Source organism: Rhopalosiphum padi, chromosome 3 (assembly GCF_020882245.1).
Source record: "Rhopalosiphum padi isolate XX-2018 chromosome 3, ASM2088224v1, whole genome shotgun sequence".
In the NCBI taxonomy this organism is placed as follows: Eukaryota; Metazoa; Arthropoda; class Insecta; order Hemiptera; family Aphididae; genus Rhopalosiphum; species Rhopalosiphum padi.
The window spans coordinates 15,153,128-15,180,511 of record NC_083599.1 but is presented as its reverse complement, the minus strand read 5'-3'; the positions used below and the strand labels follow the sequence as shown (position 1 = coordinate 15,180,511).

General features: G+C 28.6%; 2 protein-coding genes across 3 annotated transcripts; one reads left to right on the top strand and one right to left on the bottom strand.

Moving 5' to 3' along the window:
* LOC132926885 (cell surface glycoprotein 1-like) lies at nucleotides 1–25,688 on the top strand. Of its 2 annotated transcripts, XM_060991308.1 has the most exons (6): nucleotides 1–256; nucleotides 3,261–3,313; nucleotides 8,965–9,121; nucleotides 15,833–15,907; nucleotides 21,024–22,688; nucleotides 24,589–25,688. In XM_060991308.1, the coding sequence occupies exons 3-6, from the start codon at nucleotides 9,022–9,024 to the stop codon at nucleotides 24,723–24,725; spliced, it is 1,977 nt and encodes a 658-aa protein (XP_060847291.1). In that variant the 5' UTR covers nucleotides 1–256; nucleotides 3,261–3,313; nucleotides 8,965–9,021; the 3' UTR covers nucleotides 24,726–25,688. The 2 variants fall into 2 exon arrangements, with proteins under 2 accessions (XP_060847291.1, XP_060847290.1); XM_060991307.1 differs by lacking the exons at nucleotides 1–256; nucleotides 3,261–3,313 and adding an exon at nucleotides 5,653–6,154.
* On the bottom strand, nucleotides 3,748–5,118 carry LOC132924819 (uncharacterized). The gene has a single exon (XM_060989261.1). It carries the CDS (start codon nucleotides 5,116–5,118, stop codon nucleotides 3,748–3,750), a length of 1,371 nt encoding a protein of 456 aa, XP_060845244.1.
* Nucleotides 25,689–27,384: the final 1,696 nt, after the last annotated feature.

The window sequence follows — 27,384 nt, the reverse complement described above, 5'->3', positions numbered from 1 at the left end:
CTGCTGATGATTCTGTACTTCGAAACTACTTTAGAGGGACGTGACAGTTTATGTGTTGTGATACATTTTAACAACTTTAACTTTAAAATAAAGTTATTTGTGTTTCATTAATTATTTTCGCGAAACGAGTGATGACGGCAGATACGAGAATAAACCATTATGATATTAACGGAGGCCCTTATTGGCGATGAATAAGAAGACTCGGATTATAATAGAACACGGAGATCATCATGGGTTCACGAAATCGATGCACAAAGTAAAGAGATCATTAAATATTTCATGTTTTCATTATTAATATTATAATTGTACACGTTATTATCGTAATTCGAATAATAGAAGTGTTCCAATCAATTCGCACAGCATACACAATACTTGTTATACTTTGTTGTGTTATTATTATTATACGTTATAATCGTTAATATATTGTTCTTAGGTGTATAGTACAATTTTGTAATCTCGCGCGCACTGTTACCGTAGCTATATAAAATATGTAAACCTAATAATGTGAGTACAATAGGTATTATCTCGTTCACAAATATTTAAATAATAATATATATATATTATAATTATATTATACATAAATACTCGTTTGACTTTAAACGTTACACTGACGTTTGTTTTATAAAGTATTTCTTTGCACTGAACTCGTAACTTCCGTGTGTTCATTATTATTATTATTATTTTTTTTTTTTCATAAATGCGCACTAAAACTATTGGTTAAGTTTATAATAGCACGTGCTACGAAGGTAATGTGCAAGGTAATATTGTGATGTATATTTTATTCGCTGTATAGGTAGGTTCGATAACACATAAATATATTATTATAATAACATTCAATTTACAAAATATCGTTACAATCGGATCGATTTCAAATCAACGTACACAATACGATCAAACGCGAATGATTTAGAATTCGTTCGTTCAAGTTATAGGTATACGTTGTAATTTTAATTTTTGGATAATTCTTCCCCCGCGGCTGCATAACACCAACTTGGGTAACACACTGCCATACACTCATTTTTTTGTTCTCGCCATATCAACAGAATTGTAATGATATATTGTATTATTCTTGAACACGGCAAACGAAATGATTTTTGAGGTCTCGAATTATTGTAAATGTCGATTACTCCTAACGTCGGATTGTATGGCCGAAAAATGATTAGCGTGATCTGCGGTCGGTATTTTTAAATTGCATTTTCGGAACTGTGTGTATAACGTCATTTTAAAACAAATGTAAAATCCATATTATACTTTATATTTTTAAAATTAAAATACAGAGGAGGGAAAAAACGTCGACAGACCAAGTGCGGACATTATTTTCGTCTCTGAATGGTTTGATAATCAACTGTAAATATTAAACATAAGCTTAAAGTGCACATTATTAGTCAGAGACATTTCGAGCGTATCCTGTACATACCAGGGCAATAAATTGTTTTCGATGGATGAGTGGAGGAGTGATACTCTATAGAAGCAAAAATTAATTAAATTAAATATACTACCTCACCACCGGGAAAAATCCAAGTGTTTATGCTCTGATGGATTTTTTTTTGCTGCGACCTCTGTAATATTTAATATTTTTACAATCGCATTGGGCCGCTGTTAGCTTTGTGGGGATCCACACATTTTCGTGGAATAATTCAATATGTCGCGCTACAATTATGCATTACAAACTCGAAGTATTATAGGTACTTCAGTCTTCAATATGTTTACTGCATTACACATTATAATAATATAAATACTATATTTAAATAATATCGATTATTAATACATTTCTTTAAAAAAAAAGTCATCCAGCATTAGGACGCAATTCCAATACTATTATCATTTATTATACAACCATTACACCAAATGATGAACATATAGCCAGTAAAGACCCATCAACTCTACTTTAAAATATCTTGTGCAAACAATATTTATAATATATTTTAAATTGTACTAAATTAAGCACGTCCGATATTTTTATATAAAGTAAATAAAATAAATAAATATTAATCACCTAAAACAAGACATAGGAATTTAATTTTTAATTCCTCCAAATTGAATTTGATCGACAGTTAATTTTAAAAATAATATACCTATAAAATAGAAAATAGAAAATCGAAATGTGTATTACACGTTTTTTGAACACAGTATAGTACAATACTGTGAAAAAAATGTATCAATCACATTTCTTGTATATATCATGACCATGATGCACAAGGGAGAGGGACTAACCCAGTAACCCACCTCCTCCACCATTTCTGAAAATATATTAATTGTGTTTTTCATTTTTAATATTTTATCCAACTTCTTGTATCATTTTTTCAATTGAAACAAAATCTTTAGACAAAGTTGCTTGTACATATTTATTTGAAACCTACAATTAAATTTTACATGATGATTCCCCAGATATTTGGATAAGTGAGGTGAAAATTTAGTGACGACAACCGGTTGGTAAAAATATTCGATACACCCTTGATATCCTCGATATTTTTGTAATTTAGATGCGTTACCAAACGTTCATAAAATATTACGTCGAATAAATTTATTACAACCATGATTTGTGCCTATTTTATAATATTAATAAACACTTAAATTTGAATATACTTGAAAAATTAATAATAAATATAAATATATAATAATATTTAATAAATAACCCTCCCCGCGCACGGCCCTGGTATGTATACATAGCAGTATAATAGTTATATTCATTGGCACAACTAGGGAGGGGGGACTTAAGGAGGCTTAATCCCCTCAAAATATATTTTAGCCCCCCAAATATTTTTGATTATTTAAGATTAAATAATAATTTAAGCATAAAATAGTGAGAATGTGAGATACATCCTATGCAATATGACGTAAAAAATTATTATAACAGAATTCTTCAAAAGGAAATTATATAAATAATATTAAATACTAAAGTTTATTTTGCAATATACGTCATATAATTTAATAAAAATGTTCTTATCTAATAAATATTATGCGGGCATGTGGCATCGACCAGTGGCATTGCGGCGGTCACCGTCCAATATTTTAGTTTTATTTTGGTAATTAAAAATGGACAAAAAACGTATTTAGTATTTTTAATATACCAAAAAAATTATCCGTATTTGTACATTTATTACTATTGATATGAAAATAATCCAGAAGATCGTCATATTTTTTTGGAAAGCATTAAAGTAAGTAAATTAAATTACGTATATATTTGTGGACCTGCAGCCCCCTAATATTTTAGACCTAGTTGCGCCAATGGTTATATTATTATGTTTTTTCTGTTACAGAAAGAACGGCTGCCGGAGTTGAAGATAATGTCATGACGAGACTCGAGAGTGAGGTAATAATATAATACTAATAATATGTCACATTATTAATAAATATTAGATCGTACTAATTGCTTCGGACTATGGAGTACTCGCGTGGCGAACGAAAATATTATACCTATTTATTATATTATAACTTATAAGGAAATGATAAACGAACGACGAACACGTCGTGATTGCTTATTATCATTTTATATATTATAACGACGATAAAATCGTGAAGGCCTTCGTGGATAAAATATACGTATAGTACGCGAGGCGAAAAGTGAGCCGCGATCGTCGCGCGCCAAGCGGCTGTTTTTCGTCAGGGTTACTCCGCCTATTCCTACTGTTTTCCCGCCTATAAAGTAATTTCAAACGACGTAATGTAGATGTTTTTAATAAATTATAATAAAAAAAAACATAATAAAATACAAATAACACAAGTAATACATATAATACATTTTTTTTAATTAATCATATCGTCTTCATCATCGTCTTCGTCAGTAGAACTGTCGTCGGGATTAATTGTCATTATAATAGGCTCCAAAATTTCATCTCTTAATCCTTCTTTTACCAAATCGTCTTCTTGAATTTTATCGCAGTGATCGCCACATTTTGCCCAATCTTCTGTTGTGACTGCATCTAAAGCACTATTTACTAACACTTCTATATCTGCCATTTTGAAGGTGTTATTTTTTTCCGCGACTTTACCCTTAACTTGCGCCCAGATTAATTCGATTGGGTTATATTGGCAGTGGTAAGGAGGAAGTCTTACCACTTCATGGCCCATTTGTAGTGCAATTTCGTCCAATTTATATTTTTTTTCTTTTGGCATCGTCAATTTGACTTTTTCCCGTAGTTCGCTTAATGTCTCTACTGGAGAAAAGTCTACAGATTTGTCTTGTAACCATTTTTGTACATCTGCCTTTCGAGTATTTGCCTTAGGATATTCTTCTGTTAAGGTAGAATGGTATGTGGCATTGTCCATTACAATTATACAAGGTTCTTCTAAATTGCCCAACATATCTATAAACCATTTTTGAAAAACGGTGGCGTTCATTTGAGAATGATAGTCAGCCTGCGATCCCGACTTGCAACGAAAAACCAGTTTTGAATTTTTGACAAAACCAAATGAAGGTGACCCAGCATGACACACAATAAGCCGACCGCCCTTACCAATAGGTACTTTTAATCCTTCGGTGTTGTCGGAGTTTTGCCATATGTGTCCTCGCGTATGATTTTGGTTTACCCATGTTTCGTCTAAGTAAACAATTGGCCTTGTATCGTTATTACGTCTAAACTCGTTCATTTTTCTCAAAAACTTAACCCGAGAACAAACAATATCATTTCTTTCCATTAGAAATTTACGCCCATCATTACATTTTTTGTATTTGAAATTCAAACTACGCAAAATATGTCGCACGGACCATTGTGAACCCGAATAATTAATTTTTTCATGCAACGCTCCCAATATTTTTGCACTAGTTGGATACTGACCATTATCATAAAAACTATGAACTGTTCTTCTGACAACTTCATTGTCAAAATCGTCCAAGTTGGTCATAGGTTTGGCACGTTTATAAGTTTTCCTTGGAGACTTAAATGAAGAAGGTTCGGCAGCTAGTTGATTTTCACCCACAGATAATTTTTTCCCTTCAGCACAAACTCGTTTAACACAAGCAAGACTTACGCCACACGCTTCAGCAGTCATTTCACGAGTTTGACGAAAAAAATTACTAATTTCTGGCTTACCTTTGTCACCAGCCAATGTTTTGAAATAATTATAAACATGAAAAATAACTTTCTTCGTTTGAGAATGTGTGTCTTGATATGCCATTTTAAAACTATTTTTGTATACGAGTAATTATTAAAGAAATAATTAAAATATTACAAACATTCAAACTTTAAAAGCGCGCACTTTAAAAACCAACCACGTAAGAACGCGGGAAATATGATTACAAACGTAGATAATAAGCGAATAAAAACACGTGTAAACTCGTATCTCGAATGTCGAATGACTAACCAAACGTTAACAAAATATTGTGGTATGCAACAGCAGCTACTGGCGCCTACTGCTAAAGGAAAATAAATTGGTCTCCAAAATACAATGAATTATACAATAAATTACCACCTGCCGTTTTTAAAATGCGCGGCAGCTGTTTCCATTGCACACAAACGTAGAACCCCTGAAACCAGAAAAAATGACCGCTTGGCGCGCGACGATCGCGGCTCACTTTTCGCCTCGCGTACTATAATACCTATATTATAGCTATATAATAATATTATTCCATAGGTACTATACACGGGTTTTTTTCTCTCTTCCGCCGCCGCCGCCTATCACTATCAGCTGTCTCTCTAGCCGACACACTCGGCAATCGTTCGGTATCTCTATCGTTTAATCGCCACGCGGCTCATATTATATAGATATCCGTATTGGCGTTCTCTATCGCGGCCCGCGGACGTCTCTTTACACTTTTAAGTTATAACAGTTACAGATGTGCCGGTCGCATCGCACGGGACACGTTTTCAAAAACAGTCTCTCCCGATAATAATAATTATTAGGTAGAACATTGTAATTACTGAAAAAAAAATATTAATTTAAAACACCACCGTCACACATTAAAAACGCGGTTTTATAGCGTTAATAATATCATGTCGCATCGTAAACGTCTATCGCGTCGAGTGTCCAGACGCTAACCGCGGTTTTTGTTTTTGGTTCGTCTGAACTCACATTGCCGATTTCGGAACGAATGCGAAATAATTTATTATAAATTATTAGAAAAAAATTAAGTGCCACACACGGTTCAGATAACCGTCTTTCGATTGGAAAACACCAAAACACCGACGGACGCGTCAAATCCACCACGCTACAGGTATGGAAAAGTTTCGTTATTGCTTATAAATATACGATAATTGACATATTTTAATAACTACACGGTAAAACACCGTGTACAGTCTTATTGTACTAGTCGGACGTTTTGTAATTTTTTTTCATATACGAAAACGGTCGCCGAATAGAATCGAGATTAATAATTATAATAATATTATAATATTATCATTATCGTGTTTGCCGCCGACCGTTGTAACACGTGAACACCATAATATATACACAACGCTATAAAACGCTCCTGATCGTCATTAGATCATTTCAGTTTGTAATTAAAATCAAACACAGTACGATATGCATATGATATATTACTATTAAAACACATATTCACTCCGCGAGTTTCTTTTTTTTTTTAATTATTTCGTTCGTTTAAAAGGACGGTTTATGTTTGCCGTTCATATATTATTATATAGGCAACGGACTGCGTACATAAATATCTACATAATACATTAAGGGGATTCGACACCAACGCACCAATCGCACCGTCACCCACCCCATCACACTGCAAACACACAAGCTTTACATACAATTATTAAATTAATATATACTCGCGGCCCACACCGTATATTAATATAACACACGCGCACAGTTTTGACATTTGCCGGCGCGTCCTATTATCGCATATACGAGATCATTATAACGATCACGTCGTATGAATCGGTACAACGGCTGCAATAATGAGCGCACTGCCACAGCGGTGATTTAATAATATAATAATACGATGAAATTATTATTATTATTATTATAATTTTGTCACCGCAATAAGTTGTAGGTCGTATACTGTACGTAAATAATACATGATATGATATGATATTATTATTTACCTCCGATGCCATTTGACCCGGGACGTATGACAACAACGGCGTGTCGCTCGGACAGACCATTAAATATTTTGTCGGTGTTCAACGATATTAACTTTTTGCAAACACGGAGGCGAATTTCACCGAAATTATTATTATTATACTGCACAATACGTTAGCCAGTGTGTTAGTGCCCGCATCGGCCGGATGCTGGATCTATATAAGATTATAATATATACGGTTCATAGGTGATGCAGAGTGATTCGCGGAGCATGCTCGCCCCATTTTTTTTTTAATAATGCAATTATTCAAGATCTGATTATTGGTATTTGAAAATATACTTGAAGACTGTACTATTAAATTCTTGAGATTTTTTTGGTGCTACCTACTTAGGAGTGGCATATGTGGTGATACAAACTTCTATTTTTCAAATGAGAACCCACCCTCCACCTCTGTACTATAAATTATTTGGTGAATATTTTTTTGAAATTGTTGACGCAGGTACTAAAATCAAAATTTGAACGAGAAATTGTCAAGTTATTACTTAACATTGTGGTTTAAGAATAATAGAATAGGTCTAAAAGATATGGTGACTTGAAAATGTTGGTAATTAATATTAATCTGTCGACATATTTTATATTTTTATTTTTGTTAAACCATTTTTAATGGCTATTATCCTTAGTATAAACATTTTAATAACTAAAAAAACTACTTGTTTGAATTTTAAATTCAGTACCTACATTGAAAAATTCAAAACATTATTCATTGAATAACTTACAATAAAAAAGGGGAGTACTCATTTGAAAACAGAAGTTTTTATCGTCGCAGCACACTCCTTAAGTAGTTTAAACATTCTGAATAATTTGCAAATAAGGTCTTTAATTATATTTAAAAATTCCAAAAATCAGAACTTGAATAAATTCATTATTAATTTTCAAAAAGTGGAGGTGATCATGCTTGGTGAATTACTCTGTATATTAATTATATTTTATAATTTGTGTTATAGTTAGGGGACAGTGTTTATAAATAATTAGTAATCGCATCATAGCCGCAAAGGGCGCAAACGTCCTAAAAAAAAGTCCAACTAGGTTTAAGAGGATCCCTTAACCCGTGTGTGTTATTTCCGTCTTACTAACGTACAACATAGTTCAGCGTTCAGCAGAATCCATTTTGTGTTGTTAGCTTTAATATTAAAATTTATTTACCTATTATCAAACTTAGGTAATATTGTAAGAATATTATCAAGAGCATCATCTCATAGGATTTTATTGATGTTTTCTTTTTAAAATGAGTTATAACTATTATGTAACATATTACTACTTTATAAAATTATAATATTAATAAAATCCTATGAGATCCTCTAGATGATACTCTTATACCTTTATATTTGATTATAGCTAGGTTAGGTCGAGTATAATAATATTAAAGCTAACGACATTAAATGATGGACGCAAATTTGCTAGGTCGTTGTAATACGTATATAAGCAAGACGAAGATAACACACATAATATACGTGTCAACCAAAACATAAAAATAAACTAGAATGTGATGTTAAATTTGGTATTGGAAAATTATTAGGCGTGCGTTATGACAGCGAGATAACGTTATTTCCGGACGCGTTGAGCGTTTTAATGCTCGTTGTTCAGGTCGTCGTCGTCGTCGACGCGGAAAACGGTTTTCAGCCTAACTTTTATCTCACGCGGTTATTATGTCATAATAATACTTATAATATATCGATATATATTATTTTTTTCTTGATAATATCATTATAATACTTGTACGTTCGATCCGCCCGCCGTGAACGTAACTGCAGCTGCGCAATAAAGCGATGATCTAATCGCTCGGTCCAACTCGGGTGGACGTTTGACGTTTTACGATATTTTTCGCAGTCGTTGTAAATAGGTATCGCGTTCGTATATGTATGACGACGAAACGTCTAATCGCGCATTACGATAAAATCCCGGCTAACCGCGATGAATATATTTTTGTCTTTCAGATATTTTAACACGAAACGCCTAGACGGCTATAATCGTATCGTGCGATACCTACTACTATGGAGAAAAAAACTATGATATACAACTTCGGCCCGGACGGCCGCGACGCGTGTTGGGCCGCGTTGACGAGTTCATGGACCCATTTTTCGAGACAGCAAGGTAAAATATTATTATAACTGTCGCATTGTATATTATAGTGACATAACCCGTGGAGTTGGCGTTCGGGGGAAACCGTTATTATATTATAATATAGCCGTCCACTCTGATAGGGACTTTATACAGCTGCTAAATTTATTGCGCGCACATGTACGGCGATATTATTATTATAATATCTAAACGACACGTGCAGCACGACGTTTTGTTATCGTCATTGGACTTTCGACCAGAGTACATCGACTCAAGTCATGAACGCAATGTCCTAATAATATGATGTAGCGTTCGAGATGCGATATTATTTTACCGGATCGACGAATTCCGAAATCGCCTAAATATGACGTATACTTGTACATAATATATCAATATATGATTATGTAGGTATGATGGTTATTGAGTTAACGCGATCAATATAATATAATACCATATTATTATGGTGGTATAGATTTAAATAAATTGTCGTCAGCGTCTCGGTGACGTCCTATTTTTCAACCGTGAAATCACCTAATTTTATATTTATAATAAACAACAGCATTCTACTGAAAATCACAAGAGTTACACTGTAGTTTATATATTATAATAATATTTAATATTTATGATATATTTATTAATTTCATAATTATTCGTAAAAAATAATAATTAAAAAAACACTCGTTTATTAATTTCAACACTGTGCAAATTAAACTGTTCATAATTGATTTTAACGATGATATAAATGTTATTTTACGTAACAAATTGTGTATAACATACCTAATTACACAGGAAATGTTTAAAAAAATGCCATTTATTACACGTATTACGTCCAAAATAATGTGTTTTTAAATTTCCTATATTTCTTTAGATACTAATAATTTTATCTACATTATTATTTCTTAATATTATTGCATAGTATTACACAGGATTCAATATAAAAATTTGAATAATTTATAATTTTTTAATAAATCCTAATTAATATAACTTTATAATACTTTTATTTAGGTTCTTTAAAAGCAAAATATAAAACAGTACACAATATAGTAAACATAAAAATGTAAACAATCAATATATTTATATAACTGTGTGTTTTTACTTTTATAATAATAAAAAAAAAATAACATAGTAAAATATAGGAATATTAAACATTTTTTTTTATTTTATATCAAAATATATTTAATTTTTTTAAAACGTAGTGCTTTTCAATCATCTAAATACTTTGAATAATATATTATTTATATTTTCATCAACACGGTACTCAGTAAAATTATAATTTATTCGGAAAGAAAACAAAATAAATGTCAGTTTCGACAATTTTATAAAAAATAATTTAGCTATTTTTTAATATTTCGTTATATTATACGAGTATTTATATATATAACGTATACATTAACAATACATTTTTTAACATAAAATAAATAATTTTAATCATCATAACATATTAAGTCATACAACTCCGGGTTTCATACTTCCTGTTATTAAGTGATAATAATTGTGTCGGTTGTTTGTGTATATTTATGTTTATATATACATATTATTATTTAACCATATTATCCATACAAAGTTATTACATTTGTAATTTTAGTAATTACAGCTATACATATTTTTAAACGTTATTTGTTTAAATATTTGGTTGGATTTAAGATTCTTAGATAATGCTTAAATTACTCTTGAAATTATAGTTGGTACGTAAAGACATCTCTCAGTAGATTTTATCAGATTTTAGTCAGTCTGTTGATTAATATGCATGACTTGTATAATAATATTTTCATGTTTAAGCCATAAACAATAAACACTGACTTTCATAAAATAAATTTAAGAAACATCAAATGCATTGAAATACAAAAAAAATCATGTACATCTGAAATGTTTAAATTGATGGAATAACTCACTCAAACCGTCATTTATTTTCTCAGGTTTTTGAATACTTGAAATGACTTATCTGTACAACATAAAATTAATTTTAAATGGTTTTTTACTTGTATATTAATGGTTAACGACTGTAAAAAATATCGTTTTTAAAGCTACCTAACTTAACTTCAAACAAATATTGATTAAAAGTTTATTAACCTTTTTAACTTATATTATTGTATATACGCCACAATATACACTATGGTCTACGATAACAGTACATACTACATATAATACTACTAATCAGAATAAATGTATTCTGTTTAACTATTAGTCTATCAAGCACTTATTTGAAACTTTAAGTCACTGAAATAAGAACATTTTTAAATAGATACAGCAGTAGTATTATAAATCACTAATTATTTTTTTTGTTCAAGCAGATACGTTACTATTAAATTACTTTTCATTAGAAAATTATAATAATTAACATTGAGGTGGTTTTACTAAAAGATAATTTAAAATGTTATTTTTTATGAACGGTGAACACCCCTAGAGGATCACCCTTAACAGAAAAGTCGGCTTAACCAAAATGTGTTTTTAAGCTATACAAACAATATAATATAATATTAATTCTGGAATATAATAAGATACCATTTTTAATTAAAGCTTACGTTCCAATTATGAGAATTTAAGGAAAACAATTTTTTAATTCCATTCTAATGATTTTTTTTTGAAAAAAGTTTTATATAATAATTATAATATATTTTTCTGCAAATAAAAAAGTTTACATTTATTTTATAATATGTTTACATACGCTACATTATTATATCTCGTCAGTCATCTTTTGTACAATTAATTTCTTCAAAATAAAATTATTACAGTATTATTATTTGTAAATGGATATATTTTTGATTTTTATCTTTTGCCTTCTTTTCATAAAAATATGATTAATTTGTAGGTTCAATTTTTCACAGAAGTGTAATATTAAGTTATTGAATGCATTACTTATAAATAAAAGAGGAAAAGCTATGAATTTAACATTTTTAATAAAATTATTACATAAATAATATTAATAATTTGAAACATAACACATTATATGTATTAAAATCATTTTTCCAATTAAATTCTTTTATGTGGTTTATTCAATAATAATAAAATTAATAAAAATTCAATTAGATTTTAAACAGAATATGGTATAAAGTACAAACTGTTTTAAGAATAATGCATTTTCTTCTATAAAATTGATAGGTAATCGTGTTCAGAATTTTAATACGAAATTTATGAGTGCATCGTTTTAATAAGCAATGAAATTAATAATTTCACCATAACATTAACTAAGTTAATTTAAAATATACCTAGTTATCAATTATTACTGTTAAGATCTTTTTAACTTTAAACATTTTAAGTAATAATTATCAACACTTTTATTTATTTTATGAGAATAAAAATTGTATATTTATTTTTATAACACAGTAATAAAATATATAATTTTAGATTATATAAGCCTTAGATTTCATTACAATTAATTTTTATTTTATATTGTAATAAACATCAAATTCATAAAGGCCCTCTAAAGGCTTTACATTTGTATAAGTTGTTTTGTTTAATTTTATTTACTGCACCATAATATAAATAATAATAATAATAAATCTATTTCATAAAAATATTAATATTTTTATATTCATAAATTAATAATTTAATTTATTATTTTAGCAATAAATATTGTTTACCATATAATAAACAATTTTTAAACATTGTACGTATAATATTTCTCTGAAAAAACATGGCTGTATAGTATAATGGATTTAACTTATACTCAAGGCATTTAGAAATGTTTACCTACAATTAATTACTTAACAAATATTACCCTTTTTTTATTGACCATGATTAGTTTAAGAACAACACGGGACATACAAATGAATTATGTTTTGTTCCATACAGAGATGATCAAAAATAACAAGCAGACAAAATTACATTTCCGAGAATTTTGGGATTAGGTTTTATAGCCAACCTCGCCACTTTTCTAAATTACTATTAACTGAGTATTATTTAACATTATTACCTATATTAATGTTAGTATAGTATTTTATTATGTTGGAAAAATTTTAAACACAATTTTTATAAGTTCCATATATTTTTCAAATTTGTATTTGCTTATAAAATGCTATTATTGTCCTCAATTACTTATTTTTAATGAAATCGCGTCCTAAGATAACTATGTACTTAAGAATCAGAATCAGTGTTATCTATTAGATACTAGCTGAGCACCGTCTTCGGAAGATAAGTTGACAATTTAAATGTAAAACAAATCTGTTGAAAAAATATATAAAATATAATTAATATTAATATTTTATTTTATTGTAGAAAATAAATAGTAATTAATTTAGAAATAATAAAAATAAATTGAATTAAATTATGTATTATACTCGTAAGAATACATCATGTAAATTTACACAGGCATGTTGATTATTATAAATTAGTAAACAAAGGTAAACAATTTTCAATATTTGTATTCAACCATGAACCAATATTCTGTTTTTTAATACATTTTGTAATTACCTATCGGGATCTGAAAATAAGGATTTTTAACTATTTATAAATAATTTTAAAATTGTATCTATTTATTTTATTTATATGGCGATTAGCAATTGGCATGCGAACCCACATTAGTAATTAATTTTTAAGTATAGGGTACGATTAAGTTAGGTAAACATTTTTAATTACACTAAACATCCTTAAAATATGCAATTAAAATTACCAAAATATGTTTATAAGCTATAGGTATTAACTATACAAATAGTATGTTTTTGATACCATGGCACATATCTATACTATAACTTATAAGACATAATATAATGTAATATTATTGAAAAAATAAAACAGGAAATATTTAAGACGTTATATTTATACCTAATATTTCATATTTTTAACAACTGACAACAAATAAAAATAAATTATTTATAATAACGGAAGCTACGTCTTTTGGTTATAATTTATAGTAAATTTATAAACTGAATAAGGGATTTGAATTAAATTGTATAAGTTACACAAATTAGTTTATGAAATGTAATAACAAACCAGCTTAATACTATATTTTATCTAAATAAATATTAAGGGAGTTGAATGTAGTAAAGTTTTTTACAGATTAAATTTGAAAGCTTGACAAAATAATTATGCCTCGTTTATGTTTTATATAATAAACACATTTTTCAATTACATAAACAGATTTGATTTGATTGACATCTTTTTTTTATTTATAAAATCATGTTAGAATTCTATTTTTATTTCTGAAAATTTGAATATTTATTATAGTGTACTAAAAAATATATAAATATTTTATTCAGTCACTCTCTTTATTATAAATATACTGATATAATATACTACAGTGGTTTTTGTCTAAAAATTACGAAGTGCCTCGTATAAACCAGATATTAAAATACACTCTAGGCCCTTGCGACAAAAAATATTGAATTTCATAAATTATATGTATGTAGCAGCCACATCAAATTAAAAAAAAAAAATCTAAAATGATTTTTTAGTTTGTTTATTACCTATACATTATATACCTATATTATATATTATATTCTGACCAACCCACTAAATCTGAAGATGTAAACGCATCTTGAGCGAATTCTTTATCTCAGGAAGCCACTAATAAATATCCGTTCGAAATACTTATTAAGTTTTTTTATAATAAATAGGTAAATAAAATGTTACCATAATGTGTTAGAAAAACCATCACACTTACTCCAGTGATATTTATAACATTAATACCTGCTGATAAATTTAGAAAATAAATACCACGATTAAAATAATGTTTGGTAGAAGATCAGAAAACCACGAACGGTTTTAACCTAACCATAGACAAAATCTATTTTATAACTGTTACAAAAATATTAAGCAATATATTTTATTATTTATTTTAAATAGGTATATCATTTTCAAAAGTAATAGTAAATTATCGTATTTGATAAACGTATACTATTTAAGAGGACGTGGTTTTGTCTTCGTTTTACAAACGCACAACATAGCACATTTTGTTGAACAGACCTAATTCTGTGTAATAATCTTAATATACAAATGAATTAATCTATTTATGAAATGTACATATACATAAATTATTGTGTGTTCATTGGTTTATTACGGTACTTTAATTATTAAGCGAGCTTATTATTTTAAATTACAATATTTTACATACTCATCAATTTTACCCTTAAACATTTTAGTATCATAAAAAATACCGTCGTACAAATACAAATAAAATATATAAAATTACCAATAATTTTTACAATAAGATGATGTAGGTATTTAGCTAATACTATAGTTAAAACACAAAATTAGTTCTGTAGCGTGCAAATTTAGCATGTCGTACATTTCTAAGATGATTACAGCACAATATGCGAGCGCTACATACTCATTTACTTTTAGTGAAATTTCATTTCACCATTTTGTTTTCCGTATTTCCACGAAAATATATTATACTGAAATTCAATATTTTTGAATTTTTCATTGTCACTCTCAATCTTCAACCCGGTATTCGAATAATATATGAGCCCACGTTCAAGAGCTTTATTCATATTCGATATTCGACCTAACCTAAACTATTAATATTATAAAATCATTACCTACAAATATAAGACAAAAAAAATATATGACTTATTTTTATTCCAGGTATTAAGTATTTAGTTACCATCAAATATATTTATTTAATATAGGTACTAAGTACGAACACGTACAATGAACAAATTTTATATAACGTATAAATAATCCATTTAATAAAATATGTACATTGATTTATTTTTATTTAAAATTGTGCAGACTTTTATTTTAATTCCTATGTGAATTTTTAAGTAATTTATGAAAAACTCAATCCCACTTTGAATTATGTTTTAGGCATTAACACAAAACAAGTCTCATGTGATAGTTCAGCGTGCAGTGATGTCGAAGCACAGTTCAAAGATACCACAAGTACGATATATTGCAGTTTATTATTAAATCATATCGGTATATAAGGCACATTTTGGAGATCCATTTCTCTACCATCCCTTCCTATATTGCAATTTAGGAACTAAATTAACTGCAATGCTGGTAAAAACCCACGTTCAAACCCCTTCACAAGTTATCCAACTTTCAAGTACGGGGCTAAAATATACATCTAGTATAGTAGTTACTTCCTTTTGTAAAAACAAAATAATTTTTTTCTCGCGTGACTGATTGTAACTATCCACATAACTATTGTTATATCTATGTTTGTTTCATAGAAAATTTGGTTTGCTAGAAAAAAATGCATTTTAATAGTCGAACAAGAGGACAAAGGTTCGTACTCCAACTAAAATGTTATATTTTATTTGATAACCGTTCACTTATCTCCCAAATTGTATATTCAAAACTTTTTTCTAACCATCTCAAAGTTATCCTTATCTCTGTCCATACATTGACAGAATAAAATAATTTAGTATCAATCACGTTTACATAGTAAAAAAATGTTCCCATACTTTTCAAAATACAATATTATAATAGGTATAGTTAAAAATAAAAATATATTATTATTTATTATTTTATGATAAATATTAAAAACATAAACAAGATAATGTCAACAGCTTCATCAAAACCAATCAGCTTATAAAACAAAATATAAAATAACATTGGCATGTAGAAATAACAAAATATTGAATAGAAACTCTATAGTATATTATTTAAATAAACACATTGTAATATCTACTATTTATATAATAAAAACGTTTGAAACATAACACTTATATTTTACTATAAACCCTTCAAAAAATATATAATATACACTTAATTTTAAAAACTAACATTACATAATATATCACTTTTATATATTATTTATTATATTATTATCTTCATATACTATTGTATACACAATGCCACAACATGCTGAATAGATATGCGTAAATAGATATTATAAATGAAATATGTCTTAATAATGTTTTATGATGTGATATTATATTTGTATGATTTTATTGATAATTTTCTGAGTTTGAATAATATTTTATGACTGTATGATAATAATTATTGTCTAGGAGACTAGGACTGACTTGTATTACCTAATTAAAATAATATGATATTCATAAAATTGAGTGTAAACAATGAAATGACATTATATTTGTATGAAATTTTATGTTTATTATACCAATTTTATTTATATTTTGTTATGTCATTGTTGAACCAATGTGTGTTTGGACTCAATCGGGATACTTATACTTTGAGACATTATAAACTATCTGAATTCGTTCCGATTCACGACATAGCATATTCGTGCGTTGCGCTGAACCAACTTAAAGTTTGTAGTTTTAATATTAACACTTTTAAAAACGAATTTAATATATTTCATAAACATATAATACCTAATATTTTATAATCAATATTAATAGTTATAAATTAATTACTAATAGATCATGATATTATATAATAATTACGGTGTTTTTCCTAATGTATTCTTTATTATATACACTTTATTTCATATTTTATATAAAAGCTTGCTTTTTAAAAAATAATAAATACATATTTCTGTTTTTATTTCTATGTTCATCACATTACATAATTATAGCCATATTATAGGTAGTAATGATAATAATAACAACAGTAAGTTAAATATTTTAATCAGGCTGAGTATTATTATTATGTACTAAGAGTAATATGAATTATTTGTAACTAGTTCATAACTATATTAATATCGATAACAAAATAATTTAGTTTAAACATGTTTATATGATTTTATCGGTTTTAAAAATTATAAAAGTGCATCATTAAAATAATTACGATCTGTAAGTTGATTAAGTGCGTCATGCGCCAAATCAGATTAGAATCAGTAAAATATGAGTACATCATATGTAGGAGTTTTACCTTTGCCTTCCTCGCTGAAACGCATAAGCATAGGAAAATAGGTGAACTGTAGATACTTGAAATATTCATCAAATGTTTATAATATTATTATAAATACTATACTTGATAAAATGTTCAAAATATTTCCACTTTTTTTTAGATATTTATAGCAATAAATATTTTTGAGTTGCTTTAGTTTATTTTCTATAAATTTCGATAAAAAATAATTTTCTGTATCAAAATTCTTAAAAATTTAATAGAGGATCTAGCATAAGTTGTTTTTATACATGTATAAAAATATTAAAGATATATAAATGCACAATTTCTATATGCATTTGAATTACAATTTTTTTTAAATAGTTACAAAAATTAGAAATCAGAAATTTATATATATTTTTTATTAACACTTAAGTTCGAATTTTAATAAAATTAGGTACATATTTAAACGGTAAATATTACCATGTTCATTATTTTGTAATAATTTAAAACATTATTCCATCAATTTTCCGTGTAAAATAATAATATAATGACATTAATATATTATAAAATATAGGCTGACACACCGTCTACATTCAAATCGTTTTTTGTATACAATGATATATCATTAAATTCAAATTTAACACATCCATTACAGACATTTGACACTTATTATACAGTAAAGCGATACGCACTGGGTATATGTCAATTGCGCCAGAAATCACAGGTAAAAAAACAAACATTGATGTGATTCGAAAAGGTTACCAATCAACTGTACCGGAAATAATAGGTTTATTACATATAAATTATACAAATTATTTATTTTATATGTTATTTATATAAATTTGCAATTAATAAACTTCACAGTTGCTTTACTATTATGGTATTATTATTCTAATCACTCTGTACATACCAATAAATAATAATCCTCAAAAGAAAAAATCACTTAAAGTAATCATAATACAGTTTCACAAACTGTTGCAATATATAACAGCTGAATATACACTATACATACTCAAATAAATTGTCTACGGGCCAAGTTACAGAACTCTGCATATACAACTAACTACTGAGTACGGTTATTAAAAAAGTTTTTATCAATGAATAAATTGGTCACAATTTTTTCATTCGACGTTTTCAGTAAATAAAAACACCGTTACACTTTTGTTGTATTTGCCAATTATTTTCACAACATCGTGATCGAATAGTTTGTAAAGCAGTTTACAGCGCATTTGTCATATTATTTATTCGTACATAATATAATACTGCAGTGCACTCTAGTATTCATACATAGTAACTAATAAGTATAAACTCCTTCAAAATATTTCGAAACCACAGTAAAAATAATAATAAAAACACTTTAACTGAATATTTATAAGTTTATGGTACTTGTAATTGATTGTGGAAATATATTTATTTTTGAACCCATTTTTATATATTGATTTTTTTTTTTAATTTAGTTTAACACCAAGCGAACATTTTCCTTCATATAAATAACAAAATTAATTTTACATTAACAGTTTATAACAATTAACAGTGGATATTCTTATTTTTGGCTTTTCTGAGTGGTGTAAGTATTTTTCTTGAAATTCCAATTGCTTGAAGACATTACATTTGGCCAATAATTAACTTTTTGTATAAATATTATTTGGTAGTTGAGTACAAATTATATTTATTTTTAATTTAATTTCCCTGTAAATAGAACTCCATTGTATTACAAACCAAATATAAATAATGACTATGAAACTAAGATCGAAACCTTATCGTAAACTTGCAGTCACATTTGTATAGATTTCTTTATAATAAAAATGGTCATTTTTCGATTCGATACACAATAGTACAATATCGTCAAATAATAGCAATAAGCAACCGATATAAAAGTGTATGTTATTGCTTCAGAAAACTTATTTCATTACTTTCATTCTTACTACAGTTTATATGTGTATACAGTATAGTTACATCTCTGCATAATATATTTAATACAATATGCTAAAAATATCTAAAGATATCATTTGATGATTTTATAAAAATAACATGTGGACTTGATGTAGGAGCACATATGCGATAACACATCAACAATGAGTTTCAATGTAACTTACTTTTCAAAAGGTTATTAGAATGAAAAGTAAACTGAAAAAAAAATCAGCACCTTCATTCTAACATTACATACTAATTAGTGAAATTAAAATAGTGTATTGGTATTAAATGTTGAAAAATTGTTCTTAGACATTTCTTTGAACTATTAAGAACAATTTTTAATTGAATATTTAACAATTAATATTAATTTGAAATTGTATTTAATAAAGGTAAATCAACAGTAAGAAATGTATTTTATTAATTTAATCTAATGATTTTTAAAAAAAATTGTACAGGTACTCTACACTGTAAAGTACAGAATCAAAATGTTTTAATGTACAGAAAAATTGTGATTAGATTTTATTTTAACCATAGATTTACATCCTCATAAGTAGGCGTAATGCGTATGTGCGTATACCTACTTTTCTTGTAAAAACGTAAGTACATAATGTAATAAAAATATGCTTAAATGTAATTAGATAACCAAAGTCCTAAATCTTTTAATTAAATAAATTTGATTTACATGGTACCCTTATTTATATGTTTGAGATACCAATATAACGCTATAAAATTATTACATCATTCAGTTACTAACGATATTATACTTTTATAAAGTTATAAATTTATTATGTTGCTCAATTTTCCGAATTCCTACTATAAACAAAAAATTGTCTTATCAATATAATAAAATAAAATTATTATTATATAATTAGTCATTTTAATAGTCGATTGTGAGAGGTTAAACTGCGTATTTACCCCCGTTTAAGTTTTAAATATCTACTTATTATAGAATCCTTAAGATTATAGCCAATCTAACTACATCTCTCCACGTGTAAAATATATAATTTTATCTAATATATTATGTATAATTTAATATTTTGATTGTAAATAACAAAAACCACGGAAGGATTATGGAACAAACATCAACTAATTGTAGAAAGACTATAGTATAAAGATATCTCCAACGTTTCGTGAAACGTGAAATAGGAGTATTGTTGATCGAAATGTATACGATGTATACTAAATCTTAACATAAATTAAATATTGCTTATAAACAATAACAATAATAATATGGTAAATCAAATATTGTATTCGTATTAAACTAAAACAATAGTCCTATTCTGAGTCCTACGAATTATAACAATACTAATAACTAATAATAATTATTACGGTTGTCGCTTTACAGGAACCCAAAACTCGTGGCCCGCCAAGTCACGCAGGCAAACCAAAAAAAAGAAGCAGAACGTTTTGACAACGGTGACGACGTCACTGTCTCCGCTGCCTCAGCCACTACCGTCATCTTCGCCAAAGGCCCTCAAACGCCGATCGGGTACACAACAACGGTCGACATTGGCCAACGATCAGCTATCCAGTTCAGTGGAGGTTATGACGCAAACGATTTCGGAACCACCTTTGACTAATGGGCCGTGCAACTGTAGCCAATCGGTAAATTCTGAACCGTCTGACGTGAAAAACGTCACAGGCAACAACAACAACAACGACGACAACGACGACGACACGGACAAAAACAAGTGGAAGCATTACGGGATGGTGGAGACGACTGATGTCGTCGACCAGAAACAACAGCAACTCATGTTGTGCGCGGCTGACTCCGGAACGTCGGTAGACATCAAAGAACCAACCCCCGTAGACGCCGATCAACCAATCGAACACACACTCCAGAACGGAGGCGACCACGTTTCATCCATGTCTCATCCACCTACTCCGTCTACTGTCGCCGAGCAATCAATCGAACGTGGTCTGCAAAACGGAGGTGACCACGTTTCAACTGAGCCCCGTCCACCGACGCCGTCCACTGCCACCGAAAAGCCTATCGAACGTGCTCTGCAGAACGGAAGTGACCACGTTTCATCCATGTCTCATCCACCTACTCCGTCTACTGTCGCAGAGCAACCAATCGAACGTGGTCTGCAGAACGGAAGTGACCACGTTTCATCCATGTCTCATCCACCTACTCCGTATATCGTCGTCGAGCAACCAATCGAACGTGGTCTGCAGAACGGAGGTGACCACGTTCCAACTGAGCCCCGTCCACCGACTCCGTCCACTACCACCGAAAAGCATATCCAACGTGCTCTGCAAAACGGAAGTGACCACGTTTCATCCATGTCTCATCCACCTACTCCGTATATTGTCGTCGAGCAACCAATCGAACGTGGTCTGCAGAACGGAGGTGACCACGTTTCAACTGAGCCCCGTCCACCGACGCCGTCCACTGCCACCGAAAAGCCTATCGAACGTGCTCTGCAGAACGGAAGTGACCACATTTCAACTAGGTCCCGTCCACCGACGCCGTCCACTGCCACAGAAAAGCCTATCGAACGAGCTCTGCAGAACGGAAATGACCACGTTTCATACATGTCTCATCCACCGACTCCGTCTACCGTTGCCGAAAAGCAGTTCGAACGTGCTCTGCAGAACGGAAGTGACCACATTTCAACTAGGTCCCGTCCACCGACGCCGTCCACTACCACAGAAAAGCCTATCGAACGAGCTCTGCAGAACGGAAGTGACCACATTTCAACTGGACCTCGTTCACAGACGCCGTACACTGCCATCGAAAAGCCAATCGAATGTGCTCTAGCGAACATAGATGATCAAGTGTCAACCGTTTCTCGTCCACCGACGCCGTTCGCCGTCACCGAAAACCCGGCGATGATGAAAGTCGACGTGGGCTACCGTGAGGTTGTTTCACCCGCGTTATGGCCACAATTATCGCTTACAACTTCAACTAATGACACTGAAAACCCGATGGACATCACAATCGTCTCACCGTCGTCACAGTCACAGCCCAATGATGACGAAGAGTGTCCAGTTCAACCGAATTCAAGTAAGTAAAATATGATCATTTTTTTTACTGTGTTATTAATATGCGATAGTAGCGATCGAAGAAGATTCCTATATAATTTATTTTGTGGCACGACTGTAAGGGGAGTGGTTTAAACGATAAAAAAATTATAATAAAAATTTTAATATTTTAATAAATAATATTAATATTATTTTTATATAGTATTTTTAATACTATAAAGTGAGTAAGTTATAAATAGGTATCCATAATTTAATGTATGTTATATAATGTATTTTTCGGTTTTGTTTATAATATTATGAGGAATTTTTTTTTTTTTAATTTGTTAACAAAAGTTCACTGTTGGTATTTTAGGTTGAAAAATTCGTTGTATTCTCAAACCTATTATTTGAAATTTTACGTAGGTCTGTAATTATAGACAAATTAAAAATAATGACATCGATAATATAGCGTCCATTTAAAAATCTAAAATTAATTAAAAGAAACATTTTATAATAGACAGTTTGAAGACATATCTTGTTTTGAGTGCTAAATAGAAATTCCATATTTTATTACGTATTGACATATTTAATTAATTACAAATGATCATATACATTCATGCGATATTAAAACGTTCAAATGTACAAATAACGGCATTTAAATTTATTAAACTGTCTTCGAATATTCAATCCTTGAACTGGATCTTGATGTACGCAAAATTAGCAACCTTTATTTTGACATATTCCAGCTAAAGAGGGGTTAGGTTAAAGGTTTAAGGTAAAGAGTGGTTTTCTGTAACCAAATAATATATTATAGATTTACAGACAAGCACGATGTTAGTAGCGGGGAAAATTGTGGTGTATTTCTGAATAGCTCTGTGCACCAGAGCTCAAAATATTTTATGCGTGTTTCTAAAATCGGTTTTGTGTAAACATTGCCAAAATGATTAATGATTCCTCTCGAAGTTAATTAACATTTTAGTTGGTCAGAAACTCAGAATACTATGCAATATATAAAATTAAGTATTTTGTATCAGTGTTGTAGCACGATTGGTCATTTGTACCTGTTCAATATTATAAATTTACACAACGTTTAGGAAGTAAATATCTCTAAGATTATATCAAGTTTGGATATTAAAATATAAAAAGTATTGGTTAAGTTTTTGTTGAAAAATATTTAAGTAAGATAATATTATATGGAATTTATCACACTATAATATTTAAACAATAATTGTATTAAAATAAAACAAATAAAAAATATTTTAGCCATAATAATATGTTTACAATATTGTTTAAGTAAATTATTATTTTACAGTGTTTTATTGTAAAAAATCTAATAGTATTTTTTAAATTATTATCAGTTTTTTGCTTATTAATTTTTTGTAAAACTCATTAAGAAATATCCATTATTTTTTATATTATTTATGACAGTTGATAACATTTTGATATTAAAAACAGTTAGCCAAGGCAAATCATATTTATTAACTGTTTCGTAATAGACGTTTACATATATAATGGATATTACACTGTATTAATTGTAATTATCACAATTCATTGTCCATGGTAACTTATTAACTTATAAATCAATTGCATAAAAATGTACATTCTTTACAAACATAAAAAAAAACTATATACATATAATAAATATGTATTATAGTTTACAGTTCCAAAACGTGGTGTCACGTCAGAAAAAAAAATTGTACCTACTCAAACGTATATGATCATGACAGTGGCGTAGCCAGGGGGGTGGATGAGGAGGCTGCAGCCCCCCTGAAATATTAAGGAATTTTAAAAATTATTTTAATTTTTATAATAGTCTATACAAATCGCAACTAAAATCTTAAATTGTATTTTACGAAAATTGATCAGCCTCCCCTGAAAAAAAATCCTGGCTACGCCAGTGGATCATGAGACCAAAAGTTCTAACATAATAAATATATTTACAGGTATGATAGTGCTGTCAGAAAAACCGTTGTCCAAATACGATATGAAGATTAAAGAAATAGACAACAGCATAATATCGTACTCGAAATCGTTCCTGAGCACGGTGTTTTTTGTCGTGCTCCTCCGCGTCTTGTTTTAATACAAAACGCTTCAATTCAACTATTATTTTATAAAATGTCTATGCGTCCATTTATATATTATATTATACTGGCGTACGAGTAATATTTTCCACCAACCGGGTAATCCAAGGGATTTTCGATTTTCAAAAGCATTCGTTATATTTTAAACGGATGTTTATGAAAATCGATCGTCCATGGGCCCTCAGTAAAACGTTACTCGTCCGTATCAGGTGATGATAATAATAATAGTTAACTTTACATCATAAGGAGCAACATTTTTTTATTCAAATTATTATATAATACGTCTGTTGATGATTTTTTTTCTTTTTCCAAATAATATTGATTTATATTACTGTTTAATTTATGTCATAGTGTTATTTATACATCGTACAATTTACACAATTATTATTATCATTATACCTTATTGCTACACGTGCTTTATTCTACCAAATAAATAAATGTTACAATAAATGTACAACCGTAGCCTAGATTAGTTAAATTATCGTAACTTCTGTACCTATTAATTATATTAAATGATGTTCACGTGTATGAACACTGTATTATTTATTTACTAAACTTATTGCAATGCGAATTATTTTTCATTTTATTTGAATTATTATTATAATCTATATATTATTATTATTATTATTATTAGATATTAAAAACCATGCTTCTTCGTAAGTAAATATATTTCATAAAAAATGTTATAAGTACAGGATTTCAATTTTAAAAACAAAAAAAAATCTTTATAAAGTATTTATTTGTCGTTAATTTTTTTTTTTTTAGTTAATTTACGCGTTTCCTGTATGTATAACGTAGGCTTAAAAAATTTTTTTTTCACTTTACCATGTATTACGTATGTATTTGTATACTATTTGTATTTATTATGCCATATATTTTGTTATCATTAAATTACTCCTATTATAAAATAATGTAAAAATACTAAGATATTTTTGACGAACAAAAGTGTATGCTCAATCTAATGAGAATTGATTTATTATAACAATCAAAGTTAAGAAATCTATTTAATAATTAATCGTGAATCTATTGATATTATTGAAGAAGTAATAATTTATTATAGTTTTTCAATTAGTTGATTAATATTAAAATACTAGTTAATTAATATTAAATGAAAAACTTTACATTTAAAAAATTTTAAATGTATAATGTCATTATAACTTTCACGAGTATCTACATACATAATTTATCTAAAAACGCTAAATTGACAATTTGCACCTAATAAATATGCCAACTTTGTGGTTTAAGTGATAAAGGTCTTCAATTGAAGCAACTATATTATGAATTAGGTATTATAATATTATATTATATATGTTACGCCTAATTCATGAAATTGCCGATTTCATGAAATCAGCAACGTTGTCACCGAATACGTGAAATCGGCAATTTGGCTACCAAATTCACGTAATCGGCAAATTTTGATTGCCGATTTCGTGAATTAGGCAGACTTTTTTCTGCCGATTGCATGAATTCGGTAACATATTATTATGACATAATTACAAATAGTGGATTATAAATAAACAATAATTGCACGCGTGCTGATCGGCATTACCACGCCGTAATCTTTATTACCTATGATGATAGATGCTATGATACGTACAAGCATTTTATCTTGATCATTGAGGTCTTTTTATTGCACGTACATGTCCTAAATCATGGAAAAAATAAAAAACTTAGGGTGGGGCTGGAGACACATTTCCCCAGCCCCACCAATATCATTGAAATCATATTTTCAAATTTTTCTTGAACCATCATTTAGCAGCCAATTATAGCAACGTTTGTTAGGTGGTAACTGGTATCAATATTTTTTGGTTAAAATAGGATATTATTTATGGAAATTAGTATTTTCTATTTATTTGGAATTTTTTAATCAATAAAGAATATTATTTTTTATGAATATAAACTAATAATATTACATTTAACATTCAATAACTTAACAAGATTTGTTAACTTAACTTTTTTAACTTTTTTTTAACTTTTAAACTATTTTTTATATACATATAATATTTATTATTACAATTTGATTTTATTATATTTCTGGCGTTTTATACATTTATTTAAATTAAATTATGTTTTATAATTTTTTAAGAAGGGTCTTGCCGATTTCACGAAATCGGCAGTATTATGCTTTTTAAGTTGCCGATTTCACGTATTCGGTGACAACGTTGCTGATTTCATGAAATCGGTAATTTCATAAATTCGGCGTAACATATTATTAACTTCTAAGTCAATAATACCTTTAAATTATTCAAATCGATTATTCAAAAAAAAAATGCATTGTGTATTGAAAATAATAATAGATACATATAATTCAAGGCTCTTTGATTTATAGTTTTTGATTTGCAAAAAAATAACTTAAATCGTTTGAGGAACGATCATTATATTCATATCATTATATATATCATATTTCATCAAACTTTAATAAAACAAAATTGTGACTATACCTAATACCTATATATTTTTGATACTTTTGAATTGATTAAATAAAACTTATATGGAGTTTAGTGATACATTTTTAATCAGGTACAGTGTACTCTCGATTATCCGCATTGTAGATTATCCGTTGTCTTCCACGGAATCATATAGCCATATAGGTACATAGTACATACCTATATGTATACAAAAAATATATGTATATCTTTACATTTTACATTTATACAT